The 17,868-nt window shown below is 45.4% G+C and overlaps 1 protein-coding gene across 2 annotated transcripts; it reads left to right on the plus strand.

Annotated features, from left to right (window-relative positions):
- Positions 1 to 1,484: 1,484 nt before the first annotated feature.
- On the plus strand, positions 1,485 to 17,520 carry LOC140206906 (NACHT, LRR and PYD domains-containing protein 3-like). 2 transcript variants are annotated; one of them, XM_072275185.1, is made up of 8 exons: positions 1,485 to 1,571; positions 4,058 to 4,229; positions 4,329 to 4,394; positions 12,835 to 14,572; positions 16,010 to 16,096; positions 16,252 to 16,422; positions 16,577 to 16,744; positions 16,908 to 17,520. In XM_072275185.1, the coding sequence occupies exons 1-8, from the start codon at positions 1,500 to 1,502 to the stop codon at positions 16,993 to 16,995; spliced, it is 2,562 nt and encodes an 853-aa protein (XP_072131286.1). In that variant the 5' UTR covers positions 1,485 to 1,499; the 3' UTR covers positions 16,996 to 17,520. The 2 variants fall into 2 exon arrangements, with proteins under 2 accessions (XP_072131286.1, XP_072131285.1); XM_072275184.1 differs by lacking the exons at positions 1,485 to 1,571; positions 4,058 to 4,229; positions 4,329 to 4,394; positions 16,010 to 16,096 and having other exon boundaries at positions 12,828 to 14,572.
- The last annotated feature ends 348 nt before the right edge of the window (positions 17,521 to 17,868 follow it).

A 17,868-nucleotide genomic window follows, 5' to 3' on the forward strand; every position in this document is an offset into this window, starting at 1 on the left:
TCACGGGATTGCCTGGAAAAGCACGGGCATCTCATCCAGTCATCCGGCCATAAAGTATCTTCCAGAAGTTCTATGGGTGTGTGCAGAAGGATCAAGCCTTATCATGATTTCATTGGGAAGGACTATATTTTTGGCAGTATGTTGCTCTGTACAGATATCAGCTTTCTCCTTTATACCTAAATTAATACCGGACCCTATTCTTAATTTTGTTTCTTGCAGAGAACTAGAATCTGTTAACACCTGTCTTCACAATGGCTGATGGAGCCAGCGAGGGACGAGACTCAGAGGCGTCAACATCAGAAAAACACCCGGGTACGCAGCCATCCTGTCATTTCCACCAAATTGGCCAGTCGTATATTTGTTATTCGTACTGTATCTGCCAGGTATTTCTCAACTTCCTGGACAAATTTAAATCTGTCGCAGCCTGTCTCTTTGATTCTCGCCTTCCATCCAGATTTAGGTCATTCAGAAACATGGAGATGTTTCATTTATTTCCCTCGTGGAAATAGCCTTTCTGAATATCTCGGGTCCTGGCATTGATTCCGGTGGTACCACTCCTCACTCATTGCCATTCGGAAAACAATCACTTTATGCCTAATCTATGTAATTCGACCAACACGTTCGTATCCGTATCATTACTTTATCCGCAACCCCTCGTGGTTTACGCTTGCCTGATAATCTGTAATGCGTGATTTTACTGAAAATCCTAATATTCTACATTCGCTGGTCCCACCTTATATATTCTGCTAGTTGCATCCTCAAAAGTATTGCAAGGGGTTCAGCCAGTGTGATTTCTGTTTCACAAAGTGTTGTTGAATTCGTTAGGCCTTTTGAATTTTCTCCTGATACAGCTTCTACAATGGCCGAGAATTGTTCACATCACTGATGTCAGGCTAAGCAGAATACTGTTCCTAATCTTCGTTTTAACTTCTACTTTCACAGACCTGTGTAATGTTAACCACCTCAAACCATTCATTCAGCTCAAGAAGTAGGTAAATGCAGGTGGGATTAATGAGAATTGAAATATACTGAAGTCGATCTAAGGTGCAACTGCACGCAATACTCCAAACAAGACCTCACGAACGACTCATACAGCTCCAATTTCTCTACTCAGTAGCTAGGTTAACAAAATTAAATGTTCCAGGACTCTCTTTAATACCCTGTCTCCACGTGACGCCACTATCAATTAATTAAATTCCTTGGAGTTGGATCTATATCTCTCAGTGCCATGTCTTTCGCTGTGTAAGTCCCTCCCTGATTTGTGCTTCAAAATGGTAACACCTGTGTGTGTCTATTTCTGATTGTGTTTGGTAACATGGTGCACCGACCTTAGGTTCTAGATGGAAAGGTGTTGAGCAATAAAGGTTCGATAATGTCTTTAGTTTCCTTCGCTTCGCTCCACAGGTCCGAGCTCAGTAATCACCGAGCTCCTGGCAAACTGGAACAATTTCAAGCTTCTGCAGTTGATTGACTTCTACCGGGACAGGCTGGAGCAGGCGATGGAAGGAGTGGTGCACGGAATGAGCCTGGCGTTAACGTTCGAGAATCAGTTCAGTGAAGAGGAACATCGGGTAAGTGAGCGAGAGAATGGGTTTGAATGTTCACACATCATAGGTGTCCAAAATCTGACTCATCGGATATTAAAGCAGATAAATGAACAACTGGGAAATAAATACTGAATATACAGTGGCATGCAAAAGTTTGGGCACCCTTGGTCAAAATTTCTGTTACTGTGAATAGTTAAGCGAGTAAAAGATGACCTGATTTCCAAAAGGCATAAAGTTATAGATGACACATTTCTTTAATATTTTAAGTGTTTTTTTTTTTTTAAATTTCCATCTTTTACAGTTTTAAAATGACAAAAAAGGAAAAGGGCCCGAAGCAAAAGTTTGGGCACCCTGTATGGTCAGTACTCAGTAATACCCCTTTTGGCAAATATCACATAATATAAACGCTTTCTGTAGCCAGCTAAGGGTCTTTGAATTCTTGTTTGGAGGATTTTCGCCCATTCGTCCTTGCAAAAGGCTTCTAGTTTTCTGAGATTCTTGGTCCGTCTTGCGTGCACTGCTCTTCTGAGGTCTATCAACAGATTTTCGATGACATTTAGGTCGGGGGACTGAGAGGGCCATGGCAAAACCTTCAGCTTGCACCTCTTGAGGTAGTCCATTTTGTATTTTTGAGGTGTGTTTAGGATCATTATCCTGTTGTAGAAGACAGACGGTGTGATGTTTGCTTCCAGAAATTTGCTGGCATTTAATCAAATTCATTCTTCCCTCTACCAGTGAAACGTTCCCCGTGCCACTGGCTGCAACACAAGCCCAAAGCATGATCGATCCACCCCCATGCTTAACAGTTGGAGAGGTGTACTTTTCATGAAATTCTGCACCCTTTTTTCTCCAAACATACCTTTGCTCATTGCGGCCAAAAAGTTCTATTTCAACTTCATGTTTCCAAAATGCACTAGGCTTGTTTAAGTGTTCCTTTGCAAACTTCTGACGCTGAATTTTGTGGACGCAGAAAAGGTTTTCTTCTGATGACTCTTCCATGAAGGTCATATTTGTGCAGGTGTCGCTGCACAGTAGAACAGTACACCACCACTCCAGAGTCTGCAAAACTTTCCTCAAGGTCTTTTCCAGTCAAACGGGGTTTTGATTTGTCTTTCTAGCAATCCTACGATCAGTTCTCTTGAAAGCTTTCTTCGTCTTCCAGACCTCAACTTGACCTCCACCGTTCCTGTTAACTGCCATTTCTTAATTACCTCATGAACTGAGGAAACGGCTACCTGAAAACACTTTGCTATCTTCTTATAGTCTTCTCCTGCTTTGTGGGCATCATTTATTTTAATTTTCAGAGCGCTAGGCAGCTGCTTAGAGGAGCCCATGGCTGCTGATTGTTGGGACAAGGTTTGAGGATTCCGGGTATTTATAAAGCTCTGAAATTTGCATCACCTGGTCTTTCCTAACGATGATTGTGAACAATCCATAGCTCTAACAAGCTAATTAAGGTCTGAGACCTTAGTAAAAGTTATCTGAGAGCTCAAATCTCTTGGGGTGCCCAAACTTTTACATAGTGCTCTTTTCCTTTTTTTTCACTCTAAAATTGTACAAAACAAAAATAATACACTAATCTTGTTTAAAATGTTGAAAAGAATGTTTCATCTTTAACTTCATGTCTTTTGGAGATCAGTTCATTTTCTACTCACTTAACGATTCACAGTAACAGAAATTTTGACCAGGGGTGCCCAAATTTTGCATGCCCTGTACAATCACAAAATTATAAATCTGCACCAATGACAGAAAAGGGGTGAAAATATCCCCCGGACTGGTGGGTGATTGCTCATTTTCACAGCGAGGGAAGCGGGTAACTGTTGTATAGGCTTAACATAATGGACATTAAATAGAAATATGATACGGTATTTCGGTTTAGGACGATCGCAGAGCGTGACCGTAGGATTTCAGTGAAAACCTGGGCATCACCTGTGGGTGTCACAGGAGCTCGACAGTGTTCTCTTTTGGGTGGAGGTGCTTGTGTTATAATTTGTAACTGCAAACTGTGTCTTTCGTGGTACACTACCATGTTGTGATGTTGTGATGTAATCACTGAAGAAACGCCACCAGAAAAGAAAATGGAAATACAGTGGGTGCCAGTCGCCGTCATGTTGGATACTGGCAGACTGAGAAGATTAATCGCATCATCTTTTCTGTAACTTCTCTGAGACTGAACACATGTTATAAAAAAAAGCTTCTTGACTTCTTTGTTCATCTGCTTTATGATAAATCATATTTTATGATTTCTTACTGACACTGTCAAATCTGATGAGGAATTATTTATGGGTTGGAATCATTGTAACAAAGTGGTCACAGACCAGCCAGGATCTCATTGACTGGTGGGCCAGGTTCACGGTGAATGCCCCTCTCTGTTCTCTGCTCTGAATGTACAGCCCATCTCCAGAGAGGATCGGCATCCAGCCGTGTGATCCCGATAAAGGGTACATCGCTTACTTCGCATTCTCTGTGAATCTGGCAGTCCCCAATATGTTCATTTCTGCACCTCACAGAAAATCTCTGATCTCGCTGATAAGGGAGAGTTGGTGGATGGTTCTAAACTCCTCTTGAGCCTGGTGATTGAGAGAGGCTCCCGCGCCCGGAGGGTGATGTGGGAATCGTTTGTGAAAATGCGGAATGGCGTCCCAAAGTTGGACAAAATACTTAAAGAAATACAGGAATATGGTGAGATAATAGTAGAGATTAATGTCAATTCGGATTCAAACAATGCACACTTTATAATTCAACACATCTGATTTCACCAAACTGTTTAAAATTAAACAGGTTGTGCACCGTACGAGCGATCAGACCCCGCTCAAGGTTTACGGGAGATCCCCAGTGAGCTGAAAGGTAGGTGAAGAAAATGCTGTTTCCACCAACCGCTGACACTTGCGCAGAACGGTCATGTTGATGAGTCACGGGGGTTTGACCAGGTAAATGTCGTCACTGTGACACAGTACATACTAAGGCACATAGAAACATCGTCTCCTGGAGGAAGAGTTTTCAGAGGACATAATGAGGAACGAGGCTGAGAGTCGGGACTTGAGGAAAGGGGTGACTCCTCTCTGGTGCCTGGAACTACAGCTGCTTCCACCGGGGTCAGAGCATACGAAGGAGCAATCCGGTGGAGGGGAAATCTGGGAAACCTCTACACCCCAAAAGGTCGAAACCTCACCCTACCTGCCTCTCTCCCCCTTCCCCACTGCCGAACATCCCTCATCCTAATTCATTTCTCTAAACTCCGTCAGTCCCCGCAGATAATCAGTTCTTCGAGTTGGACATCGATTGAAGTTCTAGTCACAGAATACCAGCAACAGCTTCCCTTTAAACAGAAAACCAGGTCATATTCCAACTAACCTGTCCAATCCCAAAAAAGCAACTGTAACCCAGTCTGTTTATATCTGCACTCTCTTAATGCAAACAGTGGGAAGTCCATCAGGAGACAGTGGAGGTGAGGGGAGGGTGGGGGGGCAGTGAGGGTTGAAAAATCTACAGAACTGAAATTCATGTCTGCCTGTGGTGTGTGATGGAAACTGTGGACGGGTAAGAGCTGTCAATTAGGTCAGAGAAACCCAGTGTTGTGTTAATGCGGCGAGGAAACTGAGAAGAACTGAAGAAATCGATAAAAAAAATGTTGAGATAAATTACATGCTCCAGACTGATGAGAAGCTCACTTCATCCATAAGCACATTGTGCCTGTGGAAATGGAGCCCTGGGCAGTGCAAGTGCTCAGAGTCCGAAAAGCTTCATATTCACAGACAGTGTTGTATCATCCAACTGCACATCTAACAGAAGTGAGGGCGAAGGAAAGACAGATATTGCAACAGTTATTAATCTTACAGTAGCCAATGTTGTATCTCAGTATTCGAAAGTCTTCATCAGAAACATGAGGAATCCCTGCCAGTGTCCTGGTTCAGCGTCTCTCATTTCCAAGAACAAATTCCAAATATGTTATTGTTCTTATAGGACCTGAGATAGGCTAATTAGGAACTTTAGAAAGACCTCTCAGTCTCTGTCACTTCCGTAATTATTGTTTCGGTCCATATTCTGCCACCAAAACCCCTCAGTTTCCTTGCACCACTGACTTAGTATATCTCTACAAATTGCCTGCAAAATTATTCTTCAATGTTCTTCATGCTGCTTGCCAAGGGAACAGATACAGCTGTAGAATTCTCACACTGACTTAGAAATATAGATATGTAGAAAACCTACAACACAATGCAGGCCCATCGGCCCTCAATGCTGCGCCTAACATTGAGTAATGTCAGTTACTTCAGAAATTACCTATGTTTACGCATAGCCCTCTATTTTTCGAAGCTCTATGTACCTATCCAGGAGTCTCTTAAAAGACGCTATCGTACCCATTCCCACCACCGGCAGACCATTCCAAACACTGACCACTCTCTGCGTAAAAAACTTACCCCTGACATCTCCTTTTTACCTACTTCCAAGCACCTTAAAACTATGTCCTCTCATGCTAGCCATTTCAGCCCTGGGAAAAAGCCTCTGACTATCCACACGATCAGTGCCTCTCATTATTTTGTACACCTCTGTCACGTCACTTCTCATCCTCCAGAGAGAAAAGGCCGAGTTCACTCAACCTCTTCTCAAAATGCATGCTCCCTAATCCAGGCAACATCCTTGTAAATCCCCTCTGCACCCTTTCTATATTTTCCATATTCTTCCTGTACTGAGGTGACCAGAACCGAGCACAGTATTCCAGGTGGGGTCTGACCAGAGTCCTATGTAGCCGTAACATTACATCTCAATTCTTAAACTCAGTCCCACGGTTGATGAAGGCCAATGCACCGTATACCTTCTTAATTACAGAGTCAACCTGCGCAGCAGCTTTGAGTGTACTGTGGACTCGGACCCCATGATCCCTCCGATCCTCCACACTGCCAAAAGGCTTACCATTGATATTATATTTTGCCATCATATTTGACCTACCAATATAAACCACCTCACGCTTATCTGGGTTAAACTCCATCTGCCATCTCTCCGCCCAATTTTGCATCCTATCGATGTCCCGCTGTAACCTCTGACAGCCCTCCACACAATCCACAACTCTCCCAAGCTTTGTGTCATCAGCGAATGTATTAATCCATTACTCCACTTCCTCATCCAGGTCAATGATAAAAATCACGAAGTGAAAGGGACCCCGAACAGATCCCTGAGTCATCGACCTCCATGCAGAATATGAACCACCTACAACCACACTTTGCCTTCTGTGGGCAAGCCAGTTCTACATCCACAAAGCAATGCCCCCTTGGATCGTATGACTTCGTACTTTCTCAATAAGCCTTGCATAGGGTACCATGCCAAATGCCTTGCTAAAATCCATTATACTGTACATCTACTGCTCTACCTCATCAATGTGTTTAGTCACATCCTCAAAAAAAATCAATCAGGCTCGTAAGGCACGACATGCCTTTGATAAAACAATGCTCACTATTCCTAATCATATTATGCCTCTCTGAATGTTCATAAATCCTGCCTCTCAGTGTCTTTTCCATCGGTCTACCAATTCCTGAAGTAAGATTCACTGGTCTATAATTTCCAGTGCAATCTCTACTCCCTTTCTTGAATAAGGGAACAACATCTACAAACCTACAACCCACTGGAACCTCTCCTGTCCCGATTGATGATGCGTTGATAGTTGCCAGAGACTCATCAATCTGCTCCGTCGCCTCCCGTAGTAACCTGGGGTGCATCTCGTCTGGTCCCGGAGACTTTTCCAAAAACTCCAGCACGTCCTCTTTCTTCATGTCTGTATGCTCGCCAAGATCCTTTTCCGTAGTGAATACTGAAGCAAAGTACTTACTAGGAACCTCTGCTATCTCTTCCGGTTCCATACTCAGTTTTCCACTGTCACACTTGATTGGTCCTATTCTCTCTTATCATCTTGCTGTTCACATACTTGTAGAATGCCTTGGGTGGTTTCCTTAATCTTTCCCGCCAAGGCCTTCTCATGGCCCCTTCTGGCTCTCCTAATTTCATCCTTAAGCGCCTTCCTGCTAGCCTTATAATCTTCTAGGTCTCTAGCATTGCCTAGATTTTTGAACCTTTTGTAAGCTTTTCTTTTCTTCTTGACGAGATTTTCAACAGCTTTTGTACACCACGGTTCCTGTACCCTACGCACCTATGCAGAATGCCACGCAAATATCCCCTGAACGTTTGCCACATTTCTGCCATACATTTCCCTGAGAACATCTGTTCCCAATTTATGATTCCAAGTTCCTGCCCAATTACTTCATATTTCTCCTCACTCCTAACTTGTCTGTTCCTACGCCGCTCTAATGCTATGGTAAAGGAGACAGAATTGTGATAACTATCTCCAAAATGCTATTCCACTGAGAGATCTGACACTTGACCAGGTTCATTTCCCAATACCAGATCAAGTACAGCTTCTCCTCTTGTAGGCTTATCTACATATTATATCGGGAAACCTTCCTGAATACACCTAGCAAACTCCACCTCATCTGAAGCCCTTGCTCTAGGGTGATTGCAATCAATATTTTGGAAATTAAAACCTCCCGCCACGCCAACCCGGTTATTCTTGCATCGTTACAGAATCTGTCTCCCCATCTGCTGCTCGATGTCCATGTTACTATTGGGAGGTCGATAAAAAAACGCCCAGTAGAGTTATTGACCTCTTCCTGTTTATAACTTCCACCCACAGAGACTCAGTAGGCAATCCCTCCATAACTTCCTCCTTTCCTGCAACCGTGACATTATCTCTGATCAGCAGTGCCACGCCCACCCCTTTTGTCTTCCTCCCTGTTCTTTCTGAAACACCTAAATCCTGGCACTCTAGGTAACCACTTCTGAACATGCAATAGATACTCCCCTGGATCTTTAAAGAACAACTTCTCTACTAGTTTGCCATTCTCTAATGTAACTGTTTATACAATCCATGCTTTCCTACGTTCCCTGTCTCACTCGAATACGTTGAATGAATGGCTACTGAGAAAACATGCCTGCATCGTTTAGCGCCAGATCACCAGTGTTTTCCTCAGAACTCTCAACTCTCTAAGAAGATGATATAAACGGTATTTGCTGGCCCCGGATACATGGTGAAGACTAAAATGTCATTTTCAAGATCCGTTACACAATAAACGTCTATGTAGAGTATACCTGTTATTTGGAAACCCCACACACCCCTGGCAGGATCCTAATGCGCTGTGAAACCCTGCACATCTCTGGCAGGGTACTGACACACCGCTAGACACCACACACCCCTGGCAGGATCCTAATGCGCTGTGAAACCCTGCACATCTCTGGCAGGGTACTGACACACCGCTAGACACCACAGACCCCTGGCAGGATCCTAATGCGCTGTGAAACCCTGCACATCTCTGGCAGGGTACTGACACACCGCTAGACACCACACACCCCTGGCAGGATCCTAATGCGCTGTGAAACCCTGCACATCTCTGGCAGGGTACTGACACACCGCTAGACACCACACACCCCTGGCAGGATCCTAATGCGCTGTGAAACCCTGCACATCTCTGGCAGGGTACTGACACACCGCTAGACACCACAGACCCCTGGCAGGATCCTAATGCGCTGTGAAACCCTGCACATCTCTGGCAGGGTACTGACACACCGCTAGACACCACACGCCCCTGGCAGGATCCTAATGCGCTGTGAAACCCTGCACGTCTCTGGCAGGGTACTGACACACCGCTAGACACCACACGCCCCTGGCAGGGGCTGACACGCTGTGAGACTCCACAAGCCTCTTGCCATCTACCTACACGCTGCGAGATGCCATACACTCCTGCAAGAGCCGTCACACAATGTGAAACCCTTTAACTACTTTACAAGGCTCCGGAACACGCTGAGGTCCCGCACACTCCTGTCAGGATCCTGACATACCGTGAGGTTTCACATTCTTCAGGTGTACTTTCACTGCAAGTAACTTTCCCACACCTCATCCAGACCAGGTCCTACATTGACATCGGCTATCCCTTATCTCAGGACGGGCTCGGGTTTCAGTGGGAGAGGTTTCGGGAACAATGAACACAACTCAAGTTCTGAGATGGTTATGAATAAAGAGAGGTCTGCAGCTTAGGTGATACACAGGGTGGGGATGTTAAATTGGGGAAGGCAGATTAAATGGTAGAAGTCAGGTGAGGAGCAACTGTTACAGGGCAAATCTCCGTCTGGTGAGAGTCGATATATATCAGCTGATCAGAATTTCGAACCGGCATGTTGCAAAGAGGATTAGAGCATAGTTTGTCACCGTCCCGTGACGGTGACGGGAAATGTTGTGAATTTAGTCTGCAAATGAAATATATGGTTTCTGAAGCTGAGGTGAGACAATGAGTAATGGAGAGGGGAGAAGAGTCTCAAAGAGTCCAGTGGGGTATCGTCGTGGCTATCCCTCGAGGTCGAGGATGATGGTCTTCATTCTGAAGAAGTGGTCCCCAGAGCGAAGACGCCTGTGCGTGAATTTGTTTAACGAATACTTGATGTTGCACTCCAAGAAGCACACAATACTTCACAAATCAACCAACTGATTCCAATGGCATGGAAACCACGACGATTGGAGCTGGTGGATTTGTTGCAGCCTTCATCCGCCTTCACAGCCGTTGAGTGGGGTATAGATCAGTTGCAGAGGCGAGTGGGCAAATAGCAGATGGAGTTTAATCCAGAAAAGTGTGAAGGTATGGGGGATGTTTAAAGTAGCTGGCAGACGCTAACATCATTGAGGTGCAGAGGGGGTTTGTTGTCAATGTCCGTAGCTCGCTAGGTGTGACAACACAGGTAAATGAAGAAGATACGATCACATAGTTCACTTCATTGTACGGAGCACTAAGTCTATCGAAGCTTTAGGTTACAGATGTATAAAACTTTGGTTTGGCTGCACTTGGAGAATTGGTTCAATTCTGTCGGTCCATTACAGGAAGGATCTGGAGAACTCGGAGAAGAGAGGTTTACCAGATGCTACCGGGATTGGAAATGATCCTGCTTTTCAAAATTTTAGTTCAATTTGAATAATAGATCTGTAGCATCCACTCTCTCCCTTTCTCCAGAGCAGTGGTGTGCCTTGGGGATCGGTTTTGGGATCCCTACTGTTCGTGATTTTTATAAATGATCTGGATGAGGAAGTGGAGGGATGGTTTAGTAAATCTGCTGACGACACAAAGTTTGAGGGTGTAGTGAATAGTGTGAAGGGCTGTCAGAGATTACAACGAGACATTGATGGGATGCAAAACTGGGCTGAGAAGTGGCAAATAGAGTTTAACCCAGATAAGTGTGAGATGGTTTATTTTGTTAGGGCAAATATGATGGCAGAATATAGCATTAATGGTAAGATTCTTGGAAGTGTGGAGGATCAGAGGGATCTTGGGGTCCGAGTTCATAGGACACTCAAAGTTGCAATGTAAGTTGACTCTGTGGTTAAGAAGGCATATGGTGCATTGGCCTTCATCAGTCGTGGGATTGATTTTAAGAACCAAGTTGTAATATTACAGCTATACAAGACAGTGGTAAGAGTCCACTTGGAGTACTGTACTCAATTCTGGTCGCCTCAGTACAGGAAGGACGTGGAAACCATAGAAAAGGTGCAGAGGAGATTTACAAAGATGTTTCCTAGATTGGGTAGAATGCCTTACAGTATGAGTGTGCTCGGACTTGTTTCCTTGGAGCGACGGAGGATGAGAAGTGACCTGATAGAGGTGTACAAGATAATGAGAGGCATTGATCGAGTGGATAGTCAAAGGCTTTTCCCCAGGGCTGAAATGGCTAGCACGAGAGCGCATAGTTTTAAGGTGCTTGGAAGTAGGTACAGAGGAGATGTCAGGGGTAAGTTTTCTTTCGCAGAGAGTGGTGAGTGCGTGGAATGGGCTGCCGGCGACGTTAGTGGAAGCGGAAATGGTAGGGTCTTCTGAGAAACTCCTGGATGGCGACATGGAGCTGAGAAAAGTAGAGGGCTATGGATAAAGCCTAGGCAATTCTAAGGTAGTGACATGTTCGGCACAGAATTGTTGGCTGAAGAGTCTGTATTGTTCTCTAGGTTTTCTATGTCTCTATGTTTTTATTCTCCCTGTCCTGCTGAGTATTTCCCGTGTATACTGTTTAGTGGACATGAGACTGCAGATCTGCAGGCCCGGACATTCTTCTGGATGATCTCGGTGAGTTGTCCAGCATCCGTGGTATAGTAGGGTGAATAAATTATTTATGTTTGATTAGAAACGCTGATTGTCTGAGTCAGCTTTGCGAGACCTTGACAGCTGACCCCCACCACCCCTACAACGTTGCTGATCGACATGCAGTAGGTTTCTTTTGTTTTATTCTGTTACGTACCCCGTAACTGGGTTGCCAAACCAGCAGAAATGGACCACTTAGTTGGAGTCTGGTTTAACAGAAATTAATAAAGTTTTATTAAAGAAATAAGTAACACAGTACTCTAATCGTAAGGATGTAAATGAAACAGGTTAGCAATGATAATACACACGTGTACACAGAACTAGGGTAACAGGAGTCAGCCAAGTTCTATCGCAGTCTAGGGGTAAAATGATCAGTCTCAAGTGACGCAGAGTTCAGTTCAGCTTAGTACAGTTTGCAGTAATCGCTGTTGTGCTGTTGGAGAGAGAGAGAGAATGCAAATTTTGATTCAAACAGACCTTTGATGTTCTTCGCAGTTAGCTTTCGGGCGAACCCATTTATGTCTTCTGTGGTCACCGACTGTGATCCCTCCGTTCTGGATACGACCGTTCTTCCGCGGTGAACCCGGCACCCAGGCAAGGGCGGGCACACACACCAGGTTCCCGCCGATCGTTCCTTTTCACCCTGTCAGTCTATGGTCGGTTCCCTCGAACCAGACCTCCAACTTTAACCAACTTGTGGGGGCACACCGCTCTTCCAGGGTCTCATTATCTCGTGATCTCGTGGTGTGTGTCGTGCCTTAGCGAACCTGTTCTTTTTATCCCCCTGCTGGGGTATCGCCTGTCCATTAAACTTCAAACAGTTCAGGTTCAAAGCAATCGATCTGTCAATATCTGAAATGTCTTTCTTTCTCTTTAATCTCGCTCTTCTCTCTTATTAGCATTTTGAATGTTTCTCCATTGTTCCCCTTATCTCTCTCATCAGCATCAATCTTCTGATAACTTGGTTTTTCGTCACAATTCTGATTCACTGCAACCAAATTTACTTTAGTGTATGAACATATTCTGATAAATTAAATTGATACAAGAGCTTTGTGCTGCACTATTTGTTGTTTACTAAATTCTGAGTTGAGGCGTCTAACATTTTGACTCTTTCTCTGTTCCCATGGAAGATGTTCAACAGAAACACAAGGAGACTCTGCGGGCACAAACCGAAACACTGAGCGTGAACACGATCCTGATGACGGAGAAGGTGAATGTTTTCCAGCTGGTTGATCGATACGCTGAGATCACGGTCATTTCTACTATTCGTGATCGGAGACTGGTGGAACACGAGCTGCTGGCGAGAGGCAGAGACCACGAGGAGTGGAGAAAACAACATCTCCGCAGAGAGCTGGAAAAACTCCGGACTGATCAGTTGTTCCAGAGCAGCTTTTCCCAAAGTAAATGCAAATCTGGGAGTTCGGCAGCATTGGCTGGAGTCCCGGGGATAGGGAAAACAACAATGGTGCAAAAGATTGTTTATGACTGGGCCATGGGGAAAATATACCAACAATTCCAGTTTGTCTTCAGTTTCAAATTCAGGGATTTAAACTCCATTAACTGCAGAATAAACCTGAGGGAACTGATTTTGGATCAGTATCCTTACTTTGGGAATTTCCTGAGAGAGGTTTGGAAAAACCCAGAGGGATTGCTGTTTATATTCGATGGCTTGGATGAATTCAAACATAAAATTGATTTTGCTGACAGTCGGAGAGATACAGAACCTCAGCACAAGTGCCCAGATCCCGAGTGGTGGTGTGAAGTGTCGGATATTGTGTACAGTTTAATCCAGCACAAGCTGCTGCCAGGGTGTTCAGTACTGGTGACCACCCGACCCACTGTGTTACATTTATTAGAAAAGGCAGAAATCAATGTCTGGGCTGAAATCCTGGGATTTGTCGATGAAGAACGGAAGGGATATTTCATGAGGCATTTTGAAGATAAGACGGTAGCAGAAGCTGTTTTCAAACATGTGGAGGAGAACGAGATCCTGTACACCATGAGCTACAATCCCTCCTACTGCTGGATCCTCGCTCTGGCACTGGGACCCTTCTTCGCAAAAAGGGACAGGGACCCCCAGCGAGTTCCCAAGACCATAACCCAACTCTATTCCTACTATATTTACAACATCCTGAAAAACCACGGCCGTGAGATTGAGAACCCCCGTGACGTGTTACTCAGGGTTGGTCAGATGGCCTTCAGAGGTGTGTTTGACAAGAAGATTGTATTTACAAATGGAGATTTAATCAACTACAATCTGAAGCCTTCCCAGTTCTTGTCTGGGTTCTTAATGGAGCTTTTGGAGAGAGAGGATTCTCCCCGATGTGTGGTGTACACATTCCCACACCTCACCATCCAGGAGTTTGTAGCGGCACTCGCACAGTTCCTGAATCCGCATCCCGGGGATATCCTGAAATTCCTCACTGAAGCCCACAACACAACAGATGGCCGATTTGAGGTGTGTCTCCGTTTTGTTGCTGGCCTCTCCTCTCCAATGACAGCTCGGGGCCTGGAGGAGTTTCTGGGACCATTTCCCCGTCAAACAACCTGCCGGGTGATTGACTGGGTGAGGGAGGAGGTTAAACGCCAGAGTGGAAACACGAGGAGTGAAGCTGGTAAAAGGAGCCTCCTGAACACACTGCACTACCTGTTTGAGTCTCAGAATTGTGGGCTGGCTCAGGCCGCACTGGAATCTGTGGAAACACTTTCATTCAGTAGAATGACACTGACCCCGATTGACTGTGCGGTCCTGTCTCATGTCATCGGACTCTGTGATACAATAAAACATATCGACCTAGTTGGCTGCCACATTCAGTGTGAAGGAATCCAGCGGCTGGTACCTGGGCTGCACAAATGCCAGGAGTTGGGGTAACTTCACTTATTTCTCAGTCTGATCTGTGAAAGTATTTCATTATTTTGTTTTAATGTAAAGGTAAAGCAGATTATGAGTTTTTGTGACAAATTAATAGGCGATCGGTCAGTAAATCAAGAACGGGAGTGCCCTATGGTTTCGTGTATAGAGATGTTGGAGACTTCAGATGAGCGAACAATGGTCGTTGGTTTAATGGTAGTAAATCACATGAATGGCCGTGTTTCTCGCTGCATGTGACACGTCAATTGACAATGTTCCTTCTCACTGTTACTGACATCGACACCGACACTGACTGCAGCAGGTATGACGGATCTGCGCACCCTCTTCCCGATGAAGTACAAGAGAGAATCAGAGAAATGTCCCAGTGAGAGGGAGAGAAATACCCGAGATTATCCTTCCCAACCCCTCTCCCCCCGTGTGACTATCACGATCACTCCAACAGTGTGACTTTGTTCACTGCCAGATACCCAACACTCATGTGGGCATCACCTCTTCCAATTGTGGGGTTCAATTCTGACCAACCCTCCCCGTGCGATCTACGTCTGCATCACATCCTGTTGTGGAATCTTGCTTCCCCATCTGCCTTCCTCCTATGGGATCTCTCTTTTTCATCCCCCTTTCCTCCTATGGGATCTCTCTTCCCCATTCCCTTTCCTCCTATGGGATCTGTCTTTGCCATATCCTCTTCATCTTGTGGGATGGCTCTTTACCTATCTTCCTTCATTGTGGGATCTAGCTTCCCTATCCCACTTCCTCCTCTGGGATCTATCCTCTGCATACATTTTTCCTCCTGTGGGATCTCTCTTCTCCATTCTCCTTCCTCCTGTGGTAATTATCCACTCCATCCCCCTTCCTCCTGTGGCATCTGTCTTCCACATCCCCCTTCCTCCTGTGGGATTTCTTTTCTCCATTTCCCGTCCTCCCATGGAATCCCTCTTCTCCACCCCCCTCGTCCTGTGGGGATATCTCTTTCCCATCTCCCTTCCTTCTGTGGCATCTTTCTTCTCTATTCTCCTTTCTTCCCGTGGTATCTCTATTCCCCATCTCCCTTCCTCCTGTGGGATTACTCTGCCTATCCCTTTTGCCCTGGCGGGCTTTTCTTCCACCATCTCCCATGGACACGTTCTCATCCACAACTCTTCCTCCCTGTGGGACTTTTTCCAGCCCTCCAACGCTGCAGCTTTCTACCATCTCGTCAGGACTTTTTTTCCAAACGTCGGGGACTGAGACAGAATATAGAAAGTTTACAGAGTCACACCGACAGGCTAAATTACTAACATTCGGAGCTGGGCAGTGAGGGACACTGACAGTCATGTGAATTGGTCAGTGATTTACTGAAGGGTTTAATGTTTCCTGAAATACCGGGTGAAAGGAATTCCCTCAGAACCACTGTCTGAATCAATTTGTTCATCAATTTGTCTGTTTGTGTTTAGACTTGGGATGAATAAACTGGGAGATTCAGGAGTGAAACTGCTGTCTGCAGCTCTGAGGAATCGAGAGTGTAAAATACAGACACTATGGTAAGTGTCAGAAAGGGATATTGCGGTTATAGTCACTGGGTATCTGACACTGAACATTAAGGTGATCAGTAATTGTATTACTGATAAACACTGGGAATTTCTACCGTCTCCTGTCTCTCTGTGGCCTTTACCCACACTCTCCCTTTCATCCACAGGCTGAGCAATGTCGGTCTCACAGATTCTGGTGCCAAGCATCTTGCCTCCGCTCTCAGCACAAACCCTTCACTGACGAAGCTGAACCTGAATGAAAATGAACTAGGAGATTCAGGGGTGAAACTGGTGTCTGAGGCTCTGACGAACTCGGAGTGTAAAATGCAGAAACTGTGGTAAGTGTAAGACTGTGGGAGATTGTCTTTACAGTCACTGGGTGTCTGACGCTGAACATTAATGTGATCAGAATTGTCTTATTGGTCAACATTCGAGATTCATAGCGTCCACTGTCTCTCGGTGTCCTTCACCCTCACTCTCTCTCATCTCCAGGTTGTACAAGGTCGGTCTCACTGATGCTGGTGTCGATGATCTCGTCTCCGCTCTCAGTGCAACCCAATCACTGGCAGAGCTGGATCTGGGATCAAACTCGCTCACAGACCAATCTGTCCCCGCTCTTCGCCGCCTCATACTGGCCCTCCCGAATCTGGAGCGGATCTGGTGAGTGATTGTGTTCATATTCAATGTCATAAAATATCAGCGGATCCGCCGGGTTTCCGCTTGTGTTTGTCTGTGAATGTTGTTGAAACATTAACCCTAGTCCTCTGTTGCTGACACTGTTGTGTAATTTGTTATTTCCTCTTCATTCTTCCATCTGTTTCAGGCTGTGGGACAATCGGATCAGTTGGACCGGGGAAGAGGAACTGAAGTCTCTGCAGGAACTCAGATCCGGACTGAGTCTGATACTGTGAACATCTGAATGTGTGCACATCCCCACCCACAGTTTGACAGACTCTCCGCCCACCCCCTCCCCCGCGCCTTTAATGGACCGTGACAGATTTAATTCCCAAAGTTTCTGACGGACCCCGTCTCCAGCAGCGCGCACTGTGACGTCAGAGTCAGTTCCAGAGACGTAATTCCACCTCCGGATCAGTGGAACTGCCTCCGATGTATGTTCAGTCCGGAGAGCGCCCCCAAGTGATGCCCTGGGTAATTACACAGGCAGTAAGAGCCCGGAGGCAGTGCTCATGGGACACCAGTCCCGGGATGGGGTAATCCGGGGAGTGAATCCTTTTGCCCACTTTGCTGAGGACGGTACATTCCGCAGTGTGGCCGAAATAATAATGTTAAATTGACAAATACCCACAACCTCAAATTGAAAAACAAACTGTACCTCACATGTCCTTTAGAATTATCCCCATCTGATCTTAAATTCATGGCCCCTTCTACTGGAAATTTCAACCCTGAAGAAAAGATACTGTCTGTCTTGTATATCTGTGCCGCTCATAAACTTAGAAACATCAATCAGATCTACTCTCAGCCTCCTCCGCTCTAGTAAATAAAAACAGTCGCTGTTCGTCTAAACTCCAGTCGTCGCGCATGCTCTCTAATCCAGGTAGCACCCTGGTTAATATTTTCAGCAGCCTCTACAAAGACTCGACATCCTTCCTCTAGTGGGGCCACCAGAGTAAATGCATTACTCTGGGTGCGACCACACTTTGTTAAGCTCTCCACCTTTCTTGTAATACCACGAGCATTTATCTTATTCAGCAGCCTTATGTGCAGCACCTTATCAAATGCCTTCTGAAAATCCAAATAAACAATATCCATTAACTCTCCTTTGT

The sequence above is a fragment of the Mobula birostris genome, chromosome 13, assembly GCF_030028105.1.
Source record: "Mobula birostris isolate sMobBir1 chromosome 13, sMobBir1.hap1, whole genome shotgun sequence".
Lineage (NCBI taxonomy): Eukaryota > Metazoa > Chordata > Chondrichthyes > Myliobatiformes > Myliobatidae > Mobula > Mobula birostris.